The sequence below is a fragment of the Pholcus phalangioides genome, unplaced genomic scaffold, assembly GCF_987345545.1.
Source record: "Pholcus phalangioides strain wild (caught in Gottingen) unplaced genomic scaffold, Ppha-v1.0 ptg000017l_1, whole genome shotgun sequence".
NCBI classification, from domain to species: domain Eukaryota; kingdom Metazoa; phylum Arthropoda; class Arachnida; order Araneae; family Pholcidae; genus Pholcus; species Pholcus phalangioides.
In genome coordinates, this window is record NW_028301610.1 from 25,794,672 (window position 1) to 25,817,761 (window position 23,090).

General features: G+C 37.2%; 1 protein-coding gene across 3 annotated transcripts in view; it reads right to left on the reverse strand.

Moving 5' to 3' along the window:
* The window catches only part of Sptz (zinc finger FYVE-type containing 26 spastizin), a 273,621-nt gene that overhangs the window by 55,280 nt on the left and 195,251 nt on the right, over positions 1–23,090 (reverse strand). For all 3 annotated transcript variants that reach the window (XM_089246450.1, XM_089246451.1, XM_089246452.1), the window contains exons 35-36: positions 16,772–16,928; positions 847–939 (exon numbers count right to left, since the gene is read on the reverse strand). In XM_089246450.1, coding sequence (XP_089102576.1) covers positions 847–939; positions 16,772–16,928 — 250 coding nt within the window. The remainder of the gene's footprint in view (positions 1–846; positions 940–16,771; positions 16,929–23,090) is intronic.

The window sequence follows — 23,090 nt, forward strand, 5'->3', positions numbered from 1 at the left end:
ACAGAAGCTCTTTTGTGCTGCTTGAAAATATTATTCAAGTGTGCTGAAACAATCGTTGAATAGGAATTTATTATTTGCTAGTACTACACTGTTTCCCCTTCATTTCACCGCCATATAAGTTATGTTTATGTGACTGAGAAATGCAAAACTCCTCTTGGGCCCATTTTGAAGAATTCAGATTTTGGTTCTAGTTTCTGGCTAAAGTAGAGCATTTATGCAATAGAAAATATTCAAAGTAGATGTCTTGATTCTTATTGAATATAATGGATAATTAGGGGAATCCTATCAACATATGTTCTTGATAAGTTTTTGTGAGAACAGCAATGAGAGAGAAAAGACCTGGGTTAGAAATCAGAAGTAACTAATACAAATCCATTTTTATAATCTAGATCAGTGTTTCCCAAAGTGGGCAATATCACCCCCTGGGGATGATGGAAAGGTCCAGGGGGCGGTAGACACATTGGGTTTAGTATAGGATCCCAAGGGTTGGTGTGGGTTAGGGGGCGATCAGAAGAAAAATTTTATGGGACCAAAATGGATCAAAAAGTTTGGAAACCAATGATCTAGTTGAAGTAAATTAGAAACATTATGTTAGCACTTGAAACTTATACTTAACAAGTTCATATATTTTTTTACAGAAAGGTGTTAAATTTTATATAATTCGGACTTTGAGACTTAAACTATCAATTACTTGAAGCCTTTGAAGCTAATTGTAAACTGTTACAAAACACCTACAATGAAAATTTTCAGAAACGAAGCTGGTAAATGTATATTTTAAATATAAATTTAAACATACAAATTTTATTCCAAAATGTCTATAAATGAATTTATTTTCAAAATTCTCACTTTTCCAGACCCAGTGTTAAAATTCTCAAAAGCATTCACAACTGTAATCAAGAATGGACTTTCTTGTTGAATAGAGTTAGGATTTCTTGGAACCTAAATATCATCAGATGGATTAAATGATGGAATTACAAAAAAGCCAACAGGAAAAACCTTTTAGACACAGAAATATCACAGATAATATGAAGAAATATATTTTAAGTAACTTATAAATGAGTAACATTCAATATAATTGGCAAAAAATTCAGTTAAAAAAAGCATCATATAAAACTGTTTCAGCACCTACTATATTTTTTCTTTCAGTTGAAACTGACATGGTATAATTTAATACATTATATTTATATTCTAAATCTTTCTGACTTCATTCTAAAGCCAGTTTTCAGATTATCAAAATCCTCTATTTTACATCAATTTTCAGTTTTTTAATGATAAAATTTATCTCTCTCAACTTAGAGATTTCATCAGCAACTTCAAAAATTGGGTTATTTAGTCTTTTCTGTCAGTGTGATCTGTCATACATTGACAATAACTAATGATTTCTGAAATTTTGTCTCATAGAAATACATGTTCATAATAATCAAACTATGATTGGCCTAAAATCATTCAACATTGTTCCTCACCTCTTCATTAGGATTTTTTCAATGCTTTTAATATTGGTCAAAATTCTCTCTCCCATGTAAACAACTTTTCTTGTACATTTTCCATTTTCCTGTATCAGTATTCGATTTTGATGATGATCGCCTAATGGTAATTATCAGCATCATCACCATCTCATACTCTCATCATAACAACTACCAGATCTCCTCATTTTTATGTCATTCCAAGCATTCTCACATGCTTTCAAAACTTCTCCCTTTTGTCTTCATTTTAACTTTTTCAGAATTACTTTTTCTCGGTATGAAAAAAAAAAATTGTTCCACGAAATATATATAACAACATTTTATACTAAATGATTGTTATAATGAATTGTTATTTCTTTATATTGTTATTAATATTGTTACCACATGTTAAATATGTTATTTTTCTAGCCTACAACATATTAAAGAGATTTTTTTGGATATTAATGTCAAGATGAAATTTTGAAAGAAAAATTGGTTGTACCCCACCAGGAATAGAACCCAGATCCTCTTTCATACAGTGCAAGCGTGCTACCTGTACATGCGCTTTTTTTCCAAAGTTCATCTTGGCCACTAATATCCAAAAAATCTTTCTCTGATACGTTATAAGCCAAAAAAAGTAACATCTTTCTCTACTGTTGTCATCTGAGATATATTTGCTGAAGTTGAAAGGAGACTACAATGTCTCCCCTCAGTACATCATGCTCCAATGTATGTTTACTTGGTAAGAGGAGTTGTGTCTCTGGTGTATAGGTAGCACACATGTCTGGTATGCAAGAGGACCCAGGTTTGATTCTAAATGGAGACAAAAACTTTTCTTTCTGAAGTTAAAATTAAGTTCTCTGCACTAATACCCAGAAAATCTCTGATCCAGAAATCTCTCCAGAAAATCTCTTTCTTTGAAACAAATAAATGTGCACAGTATTATAGAAGCAAATGGGTTAGTTTACCCAGAAAAGTTATTTTAGATTATAGATTATTACAGTATAATAACCCTATTTCATGTAATAAATTATATATTATTTATTACAGTGAAATCTTAATATGAAACTCTGTGACCAAGAAAAATTATTATAGAGGGAATGTGGTTGCACAAAGAGGCAACATTATCATCACAATGGCACCAAATTTATGGTGTTTGATATCACTTTTGAATAAGTATTGAAAGTACTACTAGAAAATGAACTGAATGTTTTTTGCTGCAAAAAATTATGATTAATCAGTTAACTAATAAAGTTCAGTTGGGATTTTTCACCTTACTGTATTGCACTTCAGTATACTGAATAGAAAGTACACTGCTCAAAACAATTAGGGGAGCACATGGTTTTAACAAAATTACGCAAAGATGTATACCAATAAGTAACATAAAATGAATCATCCATAATTTAAAGCCTAGCAGGAAACGGAAGAAGAAAACTTCATATGCAAATCAAAGTTCATAACGTCAAAAACCAGAAAAAAGGGCAGAAATCGGGATGTTGCAGAAACGTCTGTTTTACTGTCGTAACTGTGAAATTCGATTGCGCAGTATTTTTTTTTGAGACAAGGTGACTTGAGGATGTCTCAACAACGTGATTTACGGGAATCCATGGCATGGCGTGTTATAGGCAGACTGGAATCCGGGCAAACACAACGTAGTGTCGCGGACGCTGTTGGAGTCACCAGAAGTGTTGTTGCAAGGCTGTGGAATCGATTCCAAGAAACAGGAAATGTTAGATGTCGACAAGGGCAAGGTCGGCCACGCGCCACTACAGCAACTGATGACCGGTATATACGGTTAACAGCCTGTCGAAACAGAACATAGAATGCTATGCAGCTGCAAAGACGGTTGCTCTTGGCAACAGGACGAAGGGTGTCCAGCCAAACAGTATGTAATCGGCTTCATGAGGGAGGGCTCTATGCACATAGGCCAATGGTCTGCATTCCGTTGACCCCACGCCACCGTGCGGCCCGAAGAAGATGGGCTGCTGAACATCGAGATTGGGAGCAACATGATTGGAGCCAAGTGCTGTTTACAGACGAGTCCCGATTCAGTCTGGAGTGTGACACCCGACGTGTTCTGGTATGGAGGGACAGGGGCACTCGAAATAACCCCGCATTCGTTCGTGAAAGGTCACAATACAGACGAGCTGGTTGGATGGTATGAGGTGGAATTGGAATCAGCATAGGCGGATGTACGGACCTACATATCATTCGGAATAGCACTTTGACGGCCCGAAGGTATGCAGACGAGATACTGCGACCTCATGTCATCTCTTACGCTGGAGCCATTGGAGATTCCTTTGTTTTCCAGGATGATAATGCCCGACCGCATAGAGCTCGTCTGGTGGAGAACATGCTTGAAGCTGAAACAATACAGCGTATAGAATGGCCAGTGTGCTCTCCTGACGACGCATTGCTGCACGACCAAGGCCGCCTGTTACTGTCCGAGACTTGCAGATTGCACTTCTTGAGGAGTGGAACAGTATTCCCCAAAGTCTGATCGATAACCTCATTGCATCCATGGCAAACAGGTGTGCAGCAGTCTTAGCTGTTCGAGGAGACCACACACCCTATTAAAACTCATGCATCATGTCTAGACAGTACTTTTTTTTATCGTTTACATGTAACCAAATTGTTGCCCTAAATCATCTTTTCATGTTTTTTGCATATTTTCAAAGAATTAAAGCTTAATTCCAAATTTTTTTACGTCTTTTTTCTGTATTGCGCATTGATACGCGTGTACTATCCATTGTATGCCAATACGTGGCTGTCTCGCACAGTTTTCTTCACTTTTTTGCTTGCTCCCCTAATTGTTTTGAGCAGTGTAGCAACATGTGGCAACCTCCATAAAAACTTTTGAAAATTGGGTAGTGTGAAATATAAATTTTATTAGATGCCTTTAGCTGAAACATGGACACTCACAAGCAAGACGATACAAAGGTTACAGACAACACAAAGGAGCATGGAAAGATGTATGCTAGGCATCACAAGGAGATAGAAAACGAATCACTTGGATAAGGAACCACACAAAGGTATATGGTATCATGAAAAGAATTAAACGTTTAAAATGGAAATGGGCTGGACATATTGCAAGAAGACAGGGCAACAGATGGACCACAAGTATTCTAGACTGGTACCCCTGTGGTGTTAAACGTCTGAGAAGGCGTCCCCACGCAAGATGGATTGACAAGATCAGGAAAGTGGATGGAGTCAACTGAATGACTAAAGCATCAGACAGAGCAGAATGGAAAAATTTAGAGGAGACCTTCATTCAGCAGTGGATTGAAAATGGTTGTTGATGATGATGCCTTGAGGTTTAGAAGCACAGAAACACACTGTTGAGGAGTTTGAAAATATATTGAAGGCAGTTTTAAGTGAGGTATAAAAAAATATCATTGTAGCTGTTTCAAAATCGCTAAAAAAACATAGAGGGATTATCCCTCTGATGCAGATAAAAGCATTCTTCATAATATCAACCATTTTTTGTTTGTTTCTGATTTATTCTCTTTTAGTGGGTATTTTATTTTGTACACAGTAGCGCTCAAAAGTATTTTGAAAAATACAATAATGTTGGTAGCATCAGCTCACTTGCATGCACTCTGCTTTAACATTGACATTTGTGAAACACTGCAGCACTCCAGGGCAGACGCATATGCAGGATTGATCTTTGGAGGAGGTACAAAAGCCTTTGAGGGGGAACACTAATTTATTATTTTCTTCCCGAGAAATTTCAGTTACCATCCTTTAAAAAGCATCTAACAGAAATAGAGGAAAAAGAATATAAAATTTTCTTTTAATATTTTCACCTAAATATTAAAATTGTTTCTAATTTTTGGCCAACTTTGGGGGCGGGAAATGAGCCCCTATGCCTCCCCCTTCCTGTGTACGCCTCTGTGCTAGGATGCATTTTTAGGAATGAGTATTATTTACAGCTTCTTTTTTCTCTGAGAGGTTGAAATGGAAATTAATTTTTCAAAGATTTATACAGACAGATACACAGTTAGCGAGTGAAGAAAACACACTACCCATGCCCAGTGCCATCTTCACACATGGGCCCACTCAGGCATGGCCAAGGGGCCTCAAGAGAAAAAAGGGCTCACCAAAATGAGATGAAGTTGGATTGATTCATGGCCAAGTGATTGGCTCATGAGCCAATCACTTGGCTCATGGGCCCATTGTGCTCTTAAGATGGCCCTGCCCATGCTTTGAAATTTCATTATTGATAACTGAAATTTGCAAATGCAGATTATACGTCAATGCAGACCATGCAAATACAAATTCAAAGGCCATAACAGGCAAAATGCCCCACAAGGTGGTTGAAAAAGATGACCATAAAAAAATATGGATGTTAATATATCTGAAATACTGCAACATAAACCTGAAATAAGAGCAATTATCAGGAAAAAAAAAGTTATTATAGAATATGATACACTGCCCATAAAAAATTATAGTTCCCTTATCTTAGTGTATGTATGGGCAGCTTCTCAATTCATCTCATTAACGGTGATGTTCTTTAGAAATTAGTAAAATTTGCATCATATCCGCAGTTACATCTGTGGTTTAAAAAGCACATATTTTTATTCAGTATCTAGTTATCTACATTTTGATTTGAGTATAACTATTTCAATCTTAATACATACTAAGTAATATTTGAAACAACAATTTATTACGAGAAGTCATTAAAAATATGTATCAGCATTTGTATTCACAGTATTAAAGCATATATTAGAAGTCTCCAATTGTTATTTAGCCTCCAATATTACAAAATTGATTAATTTGGCATAACCAGGCTGGTATGGTTGCTAGTTGATGGGATGTTGTAACACAGTATTTCCCGCTCAAAGGCTTTTTTACCCTTCAGAGAAATCCTCTCTGGCCATTTTCTCTATCTTCCTCTCCCTGACTATGTGGAGACATCTCTTCCTCCACTGCTATGGGATTTTTTCTTCCCAGTCATGATCCTACCTTCTCTTGAATTTCGTGGCTTTTTTGGGACTTCTGTGACTTTTTTCCTCATTTCCGCACTTTTTCATGACTTTTCTGTGATGATAGAGACCCTGCATTTTATAAGGGTTTTGTAATTTCTGCTATATATATGCTGCTAAAAGGGTTAAACAAAAAAACTTGGCTTATACACGAGTATACAGGCTGCTTCAAATTATTTGCACAGCAGATATCGCTGCAACTCTTGACTTTTAGAGAAAAATACTTTCAATTACAAAAAGTTTCCATATAACAAAACAATTACTTAAAATTAAATTAAATTACTCAAAATTTGTTTGAGGGGTCGCATACATGAAAATGAAAGAAATTAACGTTTTTATTCCATTCCTGTGTGCAAATTTTCTAATTATTGAAATGTGAATCTCTCTCTGAAAAGTCATTTGCAAAAAATTCATATTTTTAAAAGCAAAATTTATTGAGATTTTTAAATAAAATAACTGTTTTGGCAACTTATCACTGTGTTGAGAAATTTTCTTTGTCTCAAAAGTCGGCATTCTTATAGGGACTGTATACAATTAGAATGAATTCAACCATTCATTTTTTATTTGCAATAAGTAAAAATTACATTTTTTTACAATTATTTTGAGAATTAAAGAATTTTTACAATTATTTTGAGAATTAAAGAATTTTTACAATTATTTTGAGAATTAAAGAATTTTTACAATTATTTTGAGAATTAAAGAATTTTTACAATTATTTTGAGAATTAAAGAATTTTTACAATTATTTTGAGAATTAAAGAATTTTTACAATTATTTTGAGAATTAAAGAATTTTTACAATTATTTTGAGAATTAAAGAATTTTTACAATTATTTTGAGAATTAAAGAATTTTTACAATTATTTTGAGAATTAAAGAATTTTTACAATATTGAGTTTAATTTATACATATCACAATTTGAGAACTACACCCTCAATCATTGACAAATGCTGCACACTTCAAAGTCAAATATCTCCATTAATATTGCATTTACAAATATGCAATTTTTTGTAAATTACTTCTTACAGCTGAATTTACATTTCCCTTATTGGAAGTTTTAGAACACATAAAAACTAATTTTTCTATTTTTTCATGCATACAACCTCTTGGGAAATTTGAGACATTTTGAGTGACTGCACATCATTTGGAAACTTTTTTGTATAATTGAGGGTATGTTTCTAAAGTTAACGGTTGCAGAGATAACCGTTATACATACGATTTGGGACAGCCTGTATATGGTAAGGTATCATAGGCTCTTATATGCATTTTAGGTTATAATAGGTAATTATTGAGGTATTATAGGTTGTCATTATTAAATACGAAGGCATAAGTGCCAAGGTTTTGGGAGGCTTCCTTAGCCAATGTTGAAAAACACCAGTTTTGTTGCAAAGATGTATTTCGTAACTATTGGCTGTCTCTTACTGTGACATGTGCCATTATCATCAAAATGGCAATAAATATAGCTTAGTTGCTAGACATTATTTGAAAAGCAACCAAATGAGACCTTTATGGGTAGCCAAAAAGTCCTGACTCAAATCTTACTAAGCATTCATAGATATGTTTGATATGAGCTCAATGAGCTCAATAGATGAGTCTGCACTGGAAACTATAAAAATTTAAACTTATTTTAATTAAGGAAATACAACTTTTATGGATATTATGCCGAGATAAACTCTGAAAGAAAAGTCATTAAGGAAGGCAAGGTTGTCTCTGGTCTAATATATACATATTAGACCAGAGACATGACTGGTCTAATGTATATATGAATTGACATCATCATCATCGTGCCTCCCCCAGCAATAATGACCTTGCTCCCCCCCCCCCAGACTTCCAAGTCAATCTCCGCCTATGCTCTGGTGATGTATATAATAGCGCACTTTCCCAGTTTGCAAGAGTGGTTTGATTCCCGGTAGAGACTAGATTACTTTTCGTTCCAAATTCACCTTGGCATAATAGCCAGAAAAGGTATATTTCCTTGTGCATTGGGCTGAGAAAAAATTGTCTCATATATTTTAATCGTTTCAAAAAAGAATCTGGAAAAATACCCACTGAACATGGGTCAAGCTCATCATAGGCGTAAACTTATTGAAAATGTTGGTGGGGCTCAGGCTCTAATGGAACCTCGTTTATACGACGCGTCGTATAAATGCGAAAGCAGTACTGAAAAACGAACTTTTTCCGAAAATTACCCCCCCCCCCCCCCACTTTTTTTTTTACAGACGTTTCCGAAAAAAAAATTTGTGAAAATCTGTCGTTTTGATTCAAAATCTTATGCTTGAGAAGAAATATACTTATAATACTATCATAACATTACTGTTGCTAAAGTCTCAAGCAATTTTACGGTATTCATTTCAAGATTTAACAGAAAAAAAAGTGTTATTTAAACGTTGTGTAAAACGTCCTTTACAGAACACCGTTACAAAATTATCGAATGTGGGGGCGACAAAAATCCCAGTTACAGCCCTGGCTATCAGCATACCGTAGCCCGTTCAATAATTATTTCAGTACCTGTCAAAAGCCATTGAACACAGGGCCACAACTAGGGAGGAGCAGGCGGGCCTCATGCCCCGGGCGCTAGACCGGATGGGGTGCAAATTTCATTCTAAAACCTCTCCTTCAACATTACAAGGGGGGCGTCAAAATGCGCGCTTGCCCCGGGTAACCAAGCATCTAGTTGCAGCCCTGATTGAACCAGTCAATCATCTTAAATTTTATTACTTTTTCAATAAAAAATATGCATGAGAAACTACAGTCGATCCCGCTTAGTTTTTCCGCTTAAAACGTTTCTTCATGATGGGTTTTTGAAAACCGTAAAACACTGTATTTCAGTGACACGTCTTCACCAATTGAAAAATTATGTGATTCGATTGATAGAAAAGGTGTTTTCCAAAGACTTGGGAGTTCGAATCGAAGTGAAAACGTCGATTAATTGAAGTGTATACAGGCAGGGCCCTGGGTAAAGCAGGAATTAGGAGGCTCTTGCGACAAGAGTCAAAGATGTTAATTGGTCAGTGAATGTATGTTGTTTGAATTTCGGGGGCTCAAAGTTATAAAGGCTTCATTTGCCCATGAAGAAATTAGGCCCTGTATACAGGGATAATGCATAGAAATGTATAGCAACTGAAGCAAAACTTCGTACAAATAAGTAAGGTCAGAAACGTAATAGGGAGATATATACAAAGGGTTCCATTACATTTTCCTAAATACAGTAAAATCTCCACAAATGATCACCTGTACTCAAACACAAATATGCATCAGTGGTCGCCTCTATTCGGCGTAAAATTTCTATGGTGGAGCCCCGTACGCTCTCCTTATATTCATTTATCGAATTTACTGATTTATTTTCTTCGAGTGTGTGCGGAGCCCCCGGGAAGTGTACACGGAGCACCGGTTGAGAACCGCTGCTTCAGTGAAAAGTTTCCCAAACTTTTTGTGTTCCATAGCTCTTCTTTAAAAAAAATTTCTTTCTCATTTCTCCCAACTCAAGCCCACCCATAGGATCCTATACTAAACCCATAGCTTCTATCGACCCTTTGGACAATTGCATCGACCCCTTCCCCCAGGGGTCGATATTTCACACTTTGGAAAGCACAGCTTCAGTGGCCATTCTTGGTTATTATACAACTTAATTTAATGAAAGGTCACAGGAAATTGACCTTTTAATTTTTGATTTATTCATTTTTTTTTTTTGCACTATTTATAAATTTGTTATGATTAGTCCTGTTTGTTGCATTTATATAAATTAACCTCTTTTTAGCATTAATGTGTGTATAAATGTATGTAATTGAAGAATTTTCAGAATAAGTGCAAATTTTCAAGTTGTGTGGAAGATTAATTAAATTTTTTTAATTTTTCAAATTAATATTGCTCATAATACAATAAAAGTTCGTTATAACAACAGCTCACAGCCACAAGAAAAGTTTTCGCTGTAACGTAGTTCTCATTATAAACGAATTTTCACGTTTCGCTCTGTAAGGACATAAAATTATTGAAAATTGCTGCTTTATCTGCATTGGGACGTCTTTGAGATAATTTCGTTCTAATACGTCGTATTAACGATTGACGGAACTCTAGTCATGTGAAATTGATTTTTGATCTCAAATCAGTTGATTCTCTAAGAGTATAAGACGTTTTCCATAGAATTTCGTATTATCAAAGCGGTTTAGATGACCAACTGAACAATTAAAAGTCTGAACTTATTACATTCATGCTCACTTCCATGGATTTATGGATCAGGCAACATCGTCTATCGAATCGGAAATTCGACATTTTCAAATAGTTTGGTTGCTCAACTCCAAGGACCTTCTAGCTACATGGACCATACCCGAAACCCGGGTGCTTTATTTGCTTGTCATTTCTTTTTTTTCAAGTAAAAAGAAGTAAAATCTCAGGAGAAAAATCCGCCCATTTTTGACATTATTCATGTTTTGTTACTTGTGTGCACGTGTCGTTTGCTTCTTTTTCGAGCAACTTTTTCTTTCTATTAGTGAGCAGCTACAGTACTAATAACTAGAAATTCCTAAATAAAATACATGTAGAAATCATTTGCATGAGAATGTTTTTGCAAATGAATATGCATCGAGATACATAGAAAAGATGCATTTAAAAACGCATTTGCGTTTTTTGCTTGGTTATTTGTTTTAGTTCATATTTAGCCATTTTTTTTAAGTGGAAAATTCGGGCTCTAATTACAGGCGAATCCCGTTTTAACGAATACCGTTACAGCGAAAATATCGTTTTAACGAATGGTTTTCTAATCCCTCTAATAAGTATACATAGGAACAATGCAAACAATCTGAAATTTCTTTATAACGAAGTGTTTTCTCCGGTTTCTTGGAGTTCGTTATAACAGGATATTCGACTGTATAACAGTCATTTAATGTATTGTTACCAAAGTGAATGGGACAAGGGCGTAGCCAGAAATTTCGTTCGGCAGGGGGGACCAAAGTGACAGAACAATAGATTTGGTCATCTTTTTCCCTTTTTTCGGTCATTTTCTCACATTTCGGACGAGGGGACCAGACCCCCAAGTCTTCCTCTTCGCTACGCCCTTGGAATGGGACTACCCCTGAGCATGAGCGTACCCAAGAAAACCAATCTATTGGGGGGGCGGACACAGAATTTCTTCCAGAGAATTTTTGAGTTGGTGCCAATTTCCCAAAAGCATTTAATTAACAAGAATTTATTTGATTGTTGGGGGCGTAGAATTTGCCCTTGAGCCCCATTCTAGTTTGATCACGGTCCAAGTAAAAATATACTTTCATTCTCTCTCTCTCATTGAAACGAGCACAACTCCGGTCTATCGCCATAGGCAATTTATTCAGATCTAGTCATGCCGTAAATCTGCGTATATCCTCCCAAGATCCCCCAGATCTCATGAATCCCGAAATCCCCTGGGCGGGGTCATGAAAATGACTATATACAAAAAATATATTCAGAACAGTATATGCATCTTTATTTATTCCAGGGTTGGACAAACCCCAAGTGCCAGGTCACCATGGTGACTGGAAAATCTGTATTCGCGCCTAAAATTTTGTATATGTGATTGCTAAATCAGAATCTAGTGATGGCTCAAAATTTTCCGATTTCATAATTGTCTTCCAACATGGAAAGGAGCAGAGCCACAACTAGAGAAAGCAGGTAGGTCTGGTGCTCCGGACGCTGGACCAGAATGTGAGTCGAATTCACCCTTTAACTGCTTCTTCTACATGCAAGGGGCGCCAAAATTCCGAATTGCCCCAGATGACAAAGTATCTAGTTGCGGCTCTGGGAAGGGGTCATCAATTCCCAGAAAGGTTGAAAAAAGATTATTTAAGATACTTTTCTCGTGAAAAAACCATGCTTGGCTCTTACAAAATTTGGCTGGTGCCTAAATTTTTTAATGATTTTTGTCGAGCCCTGTATTTATTTATATTTTATGACAGGGGCGTAGCCAGAAATTTCGTTCGGGGGGGGGACCAAAGTGACAGAACAATGGATTTGGCCATCTTTTTCCCTTTTTTCGGTCATTTTCTCACATTTCGGGGGGGGGGACCCCCAAGTCCCCCCCCCCCCCCTGGCTACGCCCTTGTTTTATGATACAGTGTATATTTCCCCCAAAATCAAATTACATGTCACTTATTTAAGATTTATTTTACTCTCATATATTGAGTCATATATCAGGTTTTAAATTAGAAAAATAATAATTTTTTTAGTTGCATAAATTTCTTATTCGATTCAAATATTGTCACTTTTACAAGTACGCAAGCCAAATGGAGTTTAAATTTTTCTTAAATAAATTTTAAATATGATTGAAAAAAATAAAACATGGTAAGTTTTATTAATTTATTGATATGTCTAACAGAAAAAAAAGTATTTTATACTACGCTTTATTGATTATAAGTATTAGAGGGCTGCAAAATCTAGATTGTTTTTGAAGATTCTGAATAAATTATCATTAAAGAAAATGTTTAAAATGCATGAATTTATCAAAAATGTGTAGCTATATTTAATATTGCTTACTTTTTCTGTCAGGAAACTGTGCGGAATCACGAGGAACTTTTCCGTTTTCTTGTAATACAACATGTTTTACTAACAGAAGGTTATACTGTACGTGCACAACCGAATGTGGTCCACACAAACCATAAAATACTGTGGAACTGTCCATCTCAACATTTGTGGGGGGGGGGGGGGGGTTCAGTGGAAAAACAAGGAGTTTACTTCAAGTGGCTCCAAACAAAGCTATTCTTATTTTGCAGAATCACAAACCTCGTCTAGATTTTTCTTCACCACCGTAATTTCTTTATATTCCAATTAGGATCATCTATGTCGGCGTCCTTCACGGATGGCCATCCATTAAGCACAAAAGCTTTTAAAGCCTTGACCAGCGGCGTCAAGAAGAATGTAGTTTTCAGGATCAGAAGGGGGGTCCCCATATGGACGGATGCCTCCAGGTGACATATTCCCCACATAAGCGACACGCTATACACTCCCCGTCCTTCTAATTAGGAAATGGTGATTGTATTCAGTAAACTTGCATTGAAGCAGCCGAAACTGAACCCTATTGAAATGCTCTTTGACAGCTGCAGAAGGTGCGGCCCCTTTATCATGAAAAAAAAAAATAAATACATGGAATAAAAAGTCTGCCAAAGATCCCAGGCTAGAAGCCCTTCTCCAGTATGTGGGAGTCCATGGCCGTGCTTATAGCTCGCTGAGTGCCCTCCCCCCCGGGAAACATGCCACTAGATGCCACAGACGGGCTGTAACTAGGAGTGAAGATCATTTTATTGTCAGGAAAGGGGGGGGGGAAAGCATCGAAATGCCTCCTTGAGATCGACTGTGATGCCGCAAGATATTTAAAATTTCTAACAGTGCTGCGAACGTAAACAGGGTATGTAAAACCCCCTCTTTGCGGTCACCGGACCCAGCACTTCCCTGTGAAAAATCGGGGTCCTCGCGAAAGATCTGTCCAAAAGCCCGGTCCAACGGAGACAGGATCATTTTAGTCGTGGAGGGAGGGAAGAGTATGTAATTTTTTCACCCTCTCCCCACTAAAAAAAACGATCGAAACGATATTTTTCGTCTTCCACCCCCCCCCCAGAATTAGCAGTCCCCGCCTGTGAAAACTGCCTTCTTCCCTAGTTCCGGCCCTGGCTACCTAAGTGTTGGAGTACTGGAAACAGGGCTTGGGGGAGGGGTCAAATGTCTAGGGTGCCGGACCAGAGGGGGGGGGGAACGCAAATTTCACCTTTTAACCTCTCTTCAACATTTATTGAAATACCGTATTTAAAATTTCTATATAAGAGTGCTGCTAACGTAGATAGTTTGAGAATCCCTGATTTATAAAGAGGAAATTTCATATTCATAGTATTAGAATGCAATGGTACCCGGCTCAAGGGGGATTTGAAATTTTCCATTCATTTCTTATTATTTTTTTTTTTTTGTGTTAATTTTATTTTACTATTATTTATTTGATTCCCCTCAAAGGCACCGGAACCTAGGAGTGGAGGATATTTGAGCCCAAAAAATTTTGTAAGACGGTTGAGCCCCCCCCCCCCCCAATAGTTTTTAGAAGAACAATGCAGTGATTCCTCTGTTTCCTGCGTATGTGCTTCATTTCATCCCCGTATATGGGGGATGGCCAGCAACTTTCAGCGCTCTCTCCCCACCCAATGTTAATTTCTTCATGTCAGAGCCTCTGTTGTGAAGAACTTGTTAATAAGCTTAATCATTGTTCACTTTACCTCCTCCCACTTTTTTTCTTTTTTGTGTTGTATCATGTCCCCATCCCCAAGGGTCACACTCAACAAAAGAAGGAAGAGATGCTCTTGAGTTTACCGACAGTGCAAGCAAGAGAAAGGATCCCCCCCCCCCAAGTTATCTACACTGGTGCCTTCAGGTAAGACGCCTTCATATATGTATTAAGGAGTTCTACCTTCAGGCACCACTCTGGGAGGACGCAATTTAGGATGAATGGATGCTGGATTGATTCGGAGATAAGACTACTATTGTCACAGAACAAGTGCGTTGAGATTCTGAAGAAAAGTAAAAAAATAAAATTTCGAGCAGGCAGATGGATTTCTACTATTTAAAGAAATTTTTTGTCAAAAAGTTTTTTCTGAGCCAAGTGTGAGAAACATATCCACTCGAATTTTTGGGGGGGCCGAGCCGGCTCTTCTAAAATGTTGGGGGAGGGGGGGGCCTCAGGCCCATGGGCCGGATACAAGTTTACGCCTATGTTCTACCCCCACCCCCAGTCAAATTTTGTTATAAAGGGGCTTGAAAAATGTTTCGGCATCGGTCCTCAAGATCTGTTATGAATGGGCATTTAGAATGTGCTTTTTTCCCCAATATTTTTCAAAAAAACATTGGGGGGGGGGCCTAAAAGTTATTGGTCCTCCCGCATATACAAGCGTGTACGAAGGAGAGGGAGAATGCATTGCACAATGGTTTTTTTCAGTAATTACTGGGAGGCTCAGTCCCCTTACAAAATTTATTGCGGGGGGGGGGGGGGGGGCTCAAATGGCCTCAGCCTCTAGGTTCTGGCACCTATTCTTTATAGAGTGTAATTTATTTCGGTTTCAATATCATTGCTTCCCAATATTTAACCTTCCCCCTCCCCCCACCATGCATCTTTGGGCTTATTTTCATGTCGGCGCCATGGCCGTCCTCCGGTCGCAGTGAACAAAAGAAGAGACACTCCGTCGAGAGACACACAGTTTTTGCCACAGGCAAAGAAGAAAGAGCCCCCCTCAACACCGCAAAGAATCTTCCTCTCAGCCGTGCCTTCTGGCAGTAACCGATGGAGACCGATTGGAACCGATGGAGGGTGCAATTGGGGATTGAACGGCAGGGAAGAAATGAGATAAACGTATTGTCATGGAACAAGAAAGCCAAAGACCATCCAGATTTTTTAAAAGAACTAAAATTTTGTGCAGATTGTTTCCATTAACTAATTCATAATTAGGACAACTTTTGGTTAAAAAAAAATTTTTCATCATTGCAAAATGAATAAGCCATATTCATACGAATTTTTGGGGGGGCTGAGCCGCGTCTTCAAAAATGTTGGGGGGGCTCAGGCCCATGGGCCCTATAGAAGTTTACGCCTATGAAGCTCATTGAGTCCATGCCAAGTAGTTCTACAATTCAAAGGTTTTCCAACAAAATATTGACTTTTCTTATTTCGTTATAGTGCCTATTGCATGAGTGATTTGAATTAATTGTGTAATTTCTTGTATGTTTCGGTGAAAAGACTTTTGGCCCAATGTAAAGGGGTTACATTGTGTACAATGACAGTGTACATAACAGTGTTTTTCTGATCTTAAAAAGTTTAGATATGTAAATTTTTTGTTCATATTAGTTTACAGGTACAATAAGCTTTACAGTTTGTGTTTCATAGGACAAATTGCATTTACAAACTCAAATATGGATTTTGCACACACAGTTATGGCTGTCAAAACACTTTTGAGCACTACTGTATATACAACCACCAATACCTTTTATGAAGTAGAATCTCTTTTATGTAACAGCATGCTTCAATTTTATCAATAAAATTAAAAATCTTTAGATAATTAACAGCTTCAAACAGCTAGTGTTCAAAAGCTTTGCAAAGCCATTAAGAAAAATAATAAATAATAGTGAACCAAGATCAGATTCTTGAGGAACAGTAGATTATTTTTCAATGCAGCATTATTACACTAAATTTTTATGCAGCATTATTACACTAAATTTTTATGCAGCATTATTACACTAAATTTTTATGCAGCATTATTACACTAAATTTTTATGCAGCATTATTACACTAAATTTTTATGCAGCATTATTTAACATTAAAACCAATAACATTTGCAACATAGGGCAATTACAAACCTTGAGGCATTGCTTGAACTTCTCTCTAGCAGCCAAAAAATCACCTGATTGCAAACAGGATATACCCCATGGGAACCACACACATTTTTTGTCCAAACCAAAATTTGTACAAATATCAAGTGCAAATGACATTCGTTCTTCCAAAACCAAACTATCTCTAAAAATAAAAATAAAGTTGAAATTATGAAAATTAAATTGCTCAAGACCCCTCCCCTACAAAAAAACAGTATTTCAGGAATGTTATGCATCTTCAAAAACATAAACATCAGACTAGTAAAAATTTTGTAATTATTTTAATGATTGTTGTAGCTCATCATAATTTCATTCTATTTGTTTCCAATGATCCTTTTGTTGGACCACAGTCATTTTAAGCAAACGAGTACAAATTGGAATTATTGTGAGTAATTTTCATTGGAAAATGAAATCAAACATCTTCTATATACATTTTGTTTAATTAAAATTACAGTCAATAAATACTTCATAATAAAATTTATATTTAATTATTCTAATTTTTATATATGTATATGAATTATCCTAATTTTTATATATGTATATGAATTATCCTAATTTTTATATATGTATATGAATTATTCTAATTTTTATATATGTATATGAATTATTCTAATTTTTATATATATATCACTTATAGAGTAAAACACTATGTCATGTTTGTAAGTCTAATCAAAAATTTTAGAGAATCTATCTATCTCTTTAAAAGTCTCTCAAATAAAAAATAAATTGACTTATGACAGGATCTAGTATCACAAATCTAAAAAATAAGAACAATGGTGAAACATCGAAAAAATTCACATAGTTCTGTCTAAATACAAATACAAGGCCATGTTATTATTCAATATAACAAATAGCCACCCAGTTTTTTCATAGTTTTTTGCAAAGAAATTGAAAAAAGCTGTCATTGAGTGTTTTTGACGTCAACCTCTGATGCTTGGATGAAAAAGGGTATGAAAAATAGATGGCATAAAACAGGGATCGACAAAATTCAGGTGTCAAGTCGCCATGGCGACTAAAAACTTGGCTTTGGCACCTAATCTTTTTATATATAATAACTGAATCAGAGTCTGAGGACAGCATGGAGAATTATCAGTAATCACCATATTTACTCATTTATAGGGCAAAGTTTTTATTTAATTTTACACTGCTTCAAAAATGTAGTGTCTTGTATGGGCGAGCAAAAGATGTGTTGAATTTTTTTAATTTTTCTCTAACCATTTTTAGCTCAAGCTGCAATTATAGCTTACTGCTGGGCCAATCTTTAGAGATGGATCGCACAGTTTACAGGTTGTGAGATGTTTCTATTTATTTATTATTTTGATCTAGACATTTCTAAGTATTGATACAGTCAGGGGTCAAAGAAAAGCAATGAATCACAATGATGCTGCATGCACAGATTATCATTTGTTGCCACCATTATATCACACTGTGTGTAATGGAAAACAATCCCCAAAAATGAAACTTTCCCAAGAAATATGTTATTTTGTGTAATGAGAAAGGCTGGATGATTGACTGGTTTAAAACAGCATGTCTATGTTGTTTAAGAGCATTGCTAAAGCTTTCGTCGATTTCAATGGTGGATAAATTCAAGAGCCACCTCACGGACATGAAATATCTTCTTCAGAAAAGAAAACACTTTTGTGACGATTCCTGAGGGAATCACCTAACAATACAGCCTTTGGATGATAGGCATTAACAAGCCATATAAGAATTGCATGAGGAAACTGTACAAGACTGGCTTATTGAAAAAGATCGTAAAGTAATACTGAACTGGCCATATCAAATGGGCTAATCAGGGCCATAGTGTGTCTTCTTGGGGGCCCCTTGAAAGGGTGATATGTGAAATAAATGTACACTTTTCTGTAAGGCTCCCCACTTTGCTCGGGGCCCCCAGTTGTCCCAGTCCAGTTATGGGCCTGGGGCTAATGCTTTACAGATTGCTACGTGGGTGTCAGTTGCGTGAATGAGTATACCTCTAGAGTTGACAACAAAGTCATTCAGGAGACACTAAATTTCAAATGCAATTGACGGATCGGAAAATGAGGCTTTGTGGAGTGAGAGTGAAAAAGAGAAGAGTTTGTAGGGAAGCTTTAGAATGAGAGTCCAGGGTGTCTACCACATACCAAAAGCAAAATTTGGGGACTTTCTGGTAACTTTTTGATGACCTTTTCTCATTCGACGTAATGAACCATGCTGGATGATTTTTTTTTCCATATCAGTGGTTCCCAAACTGTGAGTCAGGACCCCTTGGGGGGGGGGGTTGTGCTAATAAAACAGAGGAAAGCTAGTGAATTTACATAATAGCAACATATGATATGAAATCAATTTTAATCTTTTGTAACTTTTCATGGGGCGTGATGATGATGTCAATACATCATAAACACAATGTATTTTGATTGACTATACTAATCTTTGATGCGGTGGGGGGTGTGACTGCAACCTCTTCATGTTCTCAGGTATCTCCACCCATAGTAAGAACTGTCTTACAACGCAAACAGAAATCAAATTTCTCTATCAGGGTCTTATTACTGAGAAAATTTTCAATTTGTTCATTTTTGCAGCACCACAGTCATTTTGTGCCCACAATGGTTTATTCTAATGAAACCTAGTAAAGCCAACTACAACTGAGAATTAAAACACAGTCTTCAGTGGTGTCGAAACCAGGGGTGCTGTGGATGCTTGAGCACTCATGGTAATAGGCGACACAGGTCTCAGCACCCCAGAATTTATTCAGAAATTGAAATCACCTACATATAAAGCTCAAGATGAGCGAGCACTCACTGGTTCAAAACACCTCCAATGCCTCCACCAGTCCTGTTAAACTGAACATGTTCGTATATATATTAGGCACCTCAGCTGTTAGATGGTCATTCATATACAGCACATATTAGTCAATAAAATTCAATGCTTGTGAATAGTTTTAAAATCCTTCTCAGGTCTGCATCTATATCGTTACTTCTGGGTAACCACCAGGCCAATCACGTAAAGTCCTTAGATAAGATCAATTTTTATTTGGCATAAGTGGGTATATAAACAAAATTATGATACACATGGTCAAATGAAATACTAAATGTTCTTCCTCTCTGTTATTAGATCAGGGCTGGACAAATCTCCAAAAATTTACATGGCCCGTCAGGCATGTGAATTACAATAATACATGCCAGAATCAATATTCTACATGCCCGAAAAATATTAATAAATATATTTACTAGATTTATTTTTACCGGGAGGGGGCGGGCATCCTGCTCTGACTACAATAAAAAAAACAATTTTTTTTTTTTGAATTTATAAAAACTTTGTTTTTAATCAATCATTTTTTAATCAATTTAAAGTTTATTTGAGTAGAATACCCCACAGGATCCTAAGGGTTCAAGCCACATAAGCCCCTCTCACCTCATAAGAGAATATAAGTTGTTTCTCCACCAGGGGGAGATGAATGCAACCACTGTTTTTTTGCTTATACAAATACAATTTTTTTAATAAATGGGAGGGGGGGCAATAGGGAGATCAACCACCCACCCCCGTATCCCCAAGTGACTTTGCGAGATCGCCTAAACTCTCAGTAATTCATGAATATTAAATGTAACCCATACCTACATATGGGCCCCTGCTGCAGGATGTGGGAAGGGAACATTGGACCAACCAAGGGCTCTTCCATAGGATAAATTTTACGTATTTCTATTCACATATTTTGAAGTCAAATATTATATGCTTGTTATTTGCTCTATCATCTGCCTAGACCGCAAGCTTGTTACTGTATTCCAGTGGTTCTCAAACTTTTGTTCTGTGGTGTCCCACGCAGACGACCCCCAAGATTCGGGTCAACGACCTCGAGTGTGTCACGTGATCCCGGGTACTGGAGACGACCGTCTGGAAAACAGCAGCAGAGAGTCACTACACACGAAAGCGTGAGGTTCGATATTTTCTGTCTGCCTTCCTTTTTATTAACCAAGATAATCATTATGTTTGTGTCATTGCAATATATGTTTATTCCGAAGCTGTGGCTCTGTGTGGTGACTCCGCAGTGATGATCAGCAACGTTTAGGAACATTAACCATAAAAAAAAGTCCATCTTCATTGAAGATTTCATCTCATATGCATTTTCGGAAATTTTCTTCTTTCCGAGCCTCCATTATGTCTGTGGTTACGATGACTAAATTCTTCTCTCAAACAGGCCCCTCTCGCCCACGCATCATCGTCTGCTCTTCTTCTCTTCTGGTGTGACCTCCTCCTCTCTCGTCTTCTCTTCTTTTTTTTCCTCTCTCTCTACCGTTGGAGCTGAGCGATGGCGGTAGAAAATGCTCAAGTTTCGAGGATTGGACTTCAATTACCTCCGTTTTGGAAATCCAATGTCCAACTATGTATTCAACAGTGCAACAGTGCTTTTCGACTCAGTGGAATCACTAACACGATAACATGAAGTATGCAGCCTTGGTCTCTTCCTTGGACAGAGAATGCTGGTCTTTCATCTCATATCTGATATTAAATCTCCGGCAATCAAGCCTTGTCGGATTGCCTCATAAAGGAGTTCGCCGCCACGGAACATCAAAAAGTCAAGGAACTTTTGAACGAGCTACAGCTGGGTGATCAAAAGCCAAGTCAACTGCTGCGAAAGATGAAAGAACTCTCTGGCAACAAAGTCACTGACGAGTTCTTGCACACTTTGTGGATGCAAGGCTTATCGCAAAATATTCAAGCACTGTTATCGGTTTCCAGTGAGCCATTACATCAACTTGCTGTCCTAGCCAACAAAGTGGCTGAAGTCACTACCCAAAATTACGTGTGTCGAATTGAGCCATCATCGTCATCTCAAATGCAGTCGACTCCAGATCAAACCGATTCGACTTCAGCCATTGAAACGCTCACGCAACAAGTGGAATAGCTAACAGCTATGGTGAATCAACTCTCTAGAGGGAGATATCGCAATAACTCCCAACAGCGATGAGCTAGGCATTCAACATCTCGTTCAAGTCGAGCACGGGATATCTGCTTCTATCACAACAAATTTGGTGAGAATGCCCGCCACTGCCGTCAACCCTGTAAATTCCAGAAAAGAAACGACAACCTTCCATCATCGCTGGTATGATGGAATCGGGCAGAAAATCCAGCAGGCTCTTCGTGATTAACAGAGTTATGGGTGACCGTTTCCTTGTTGACTCTGGCAGTGAAGTTTCTGTTATACCACCTAAGAAAAATTCGTCAGCACTATATCCAAGTTTCTATTTGTTCGCCGCAAACAGCAGCAAGATTCTTGCCTATGGTTCCACGGTCAAGAAGCTGGATTTAGGTCTCCGGAAACCTTTTCCCTGGACATTACTCATAGCTGACGTCACTTCACCAATACTTGGCGCTGATTTTCTCCGCAACTTCAACCTAATCATTGATGTGTGCAACCGACGACTCATCAATTCGCAAACATCATTACGGGTACTCGGATCAATCAAGCCCACAACTCAATCTTCCGTCACTACCATTGGAGATTCTGAATACAGTGCTTTATTTCAAGAATTCCTAGTGGTGTCTTCAACCCTTCACAGATCGGTAAAACAGTGAAACATGTGACGCAACACCATATCATCACTCGAGGACCACCTGTGGCTTTCAAGCCTCGAAGTCTCAATCCAAAAATTCAACAACAGGTGAAAACTGAGTTTGAATTCCTTTTGGAACAAGGGATTATTTGGCCCGCCCTCCAAAAGCCCTTGGAGCTCACAGTTGCATATTGTGCCCTAGGCAGATGGTACTGTACGTTCTGTCTGTGATTATCGTCGTCTAAATAGTGTTACGGAATTTGATTCTTACGTGATACCACATATTCAAGAATTTTCCCAAGAATTGCATGGTAAGTCTATTTTTTCTAGACTAGAAATCTTCAAGGCATACCATCAAATTAGCATTGCCAAAGAAGATATACCAAAAACCGCAATCACAACCCCTTGGGGTTTATTTGAGAATACAAGATTGAGCTTCGGTCTCGTAAATGCCGCTCAAACTTTTATGCGGTTCATGCATGAAGTATTACGAGGTTTACCATTCTGCTATGTATATCTTGATGACATTCTATGCTTTTCTGAAAATGCTAAAGAACACAAAATTCATTTAAAACAAATATTCCAACATCTTCAACAGTATGGCTTAGTTTTAAATGTGTCAAAATGCATATTTGGTGTTTCTGAGCTTGAATTTCTGGGACATGTGATCAAGCCATCTGGTATCACACCTCGCCCAGACAAAGTACAAGCTGTACTCGATTTCAAGCAACCAGAAACAATTGAGCAATTGCGTAAATTTTTAGGTCTCATAAATT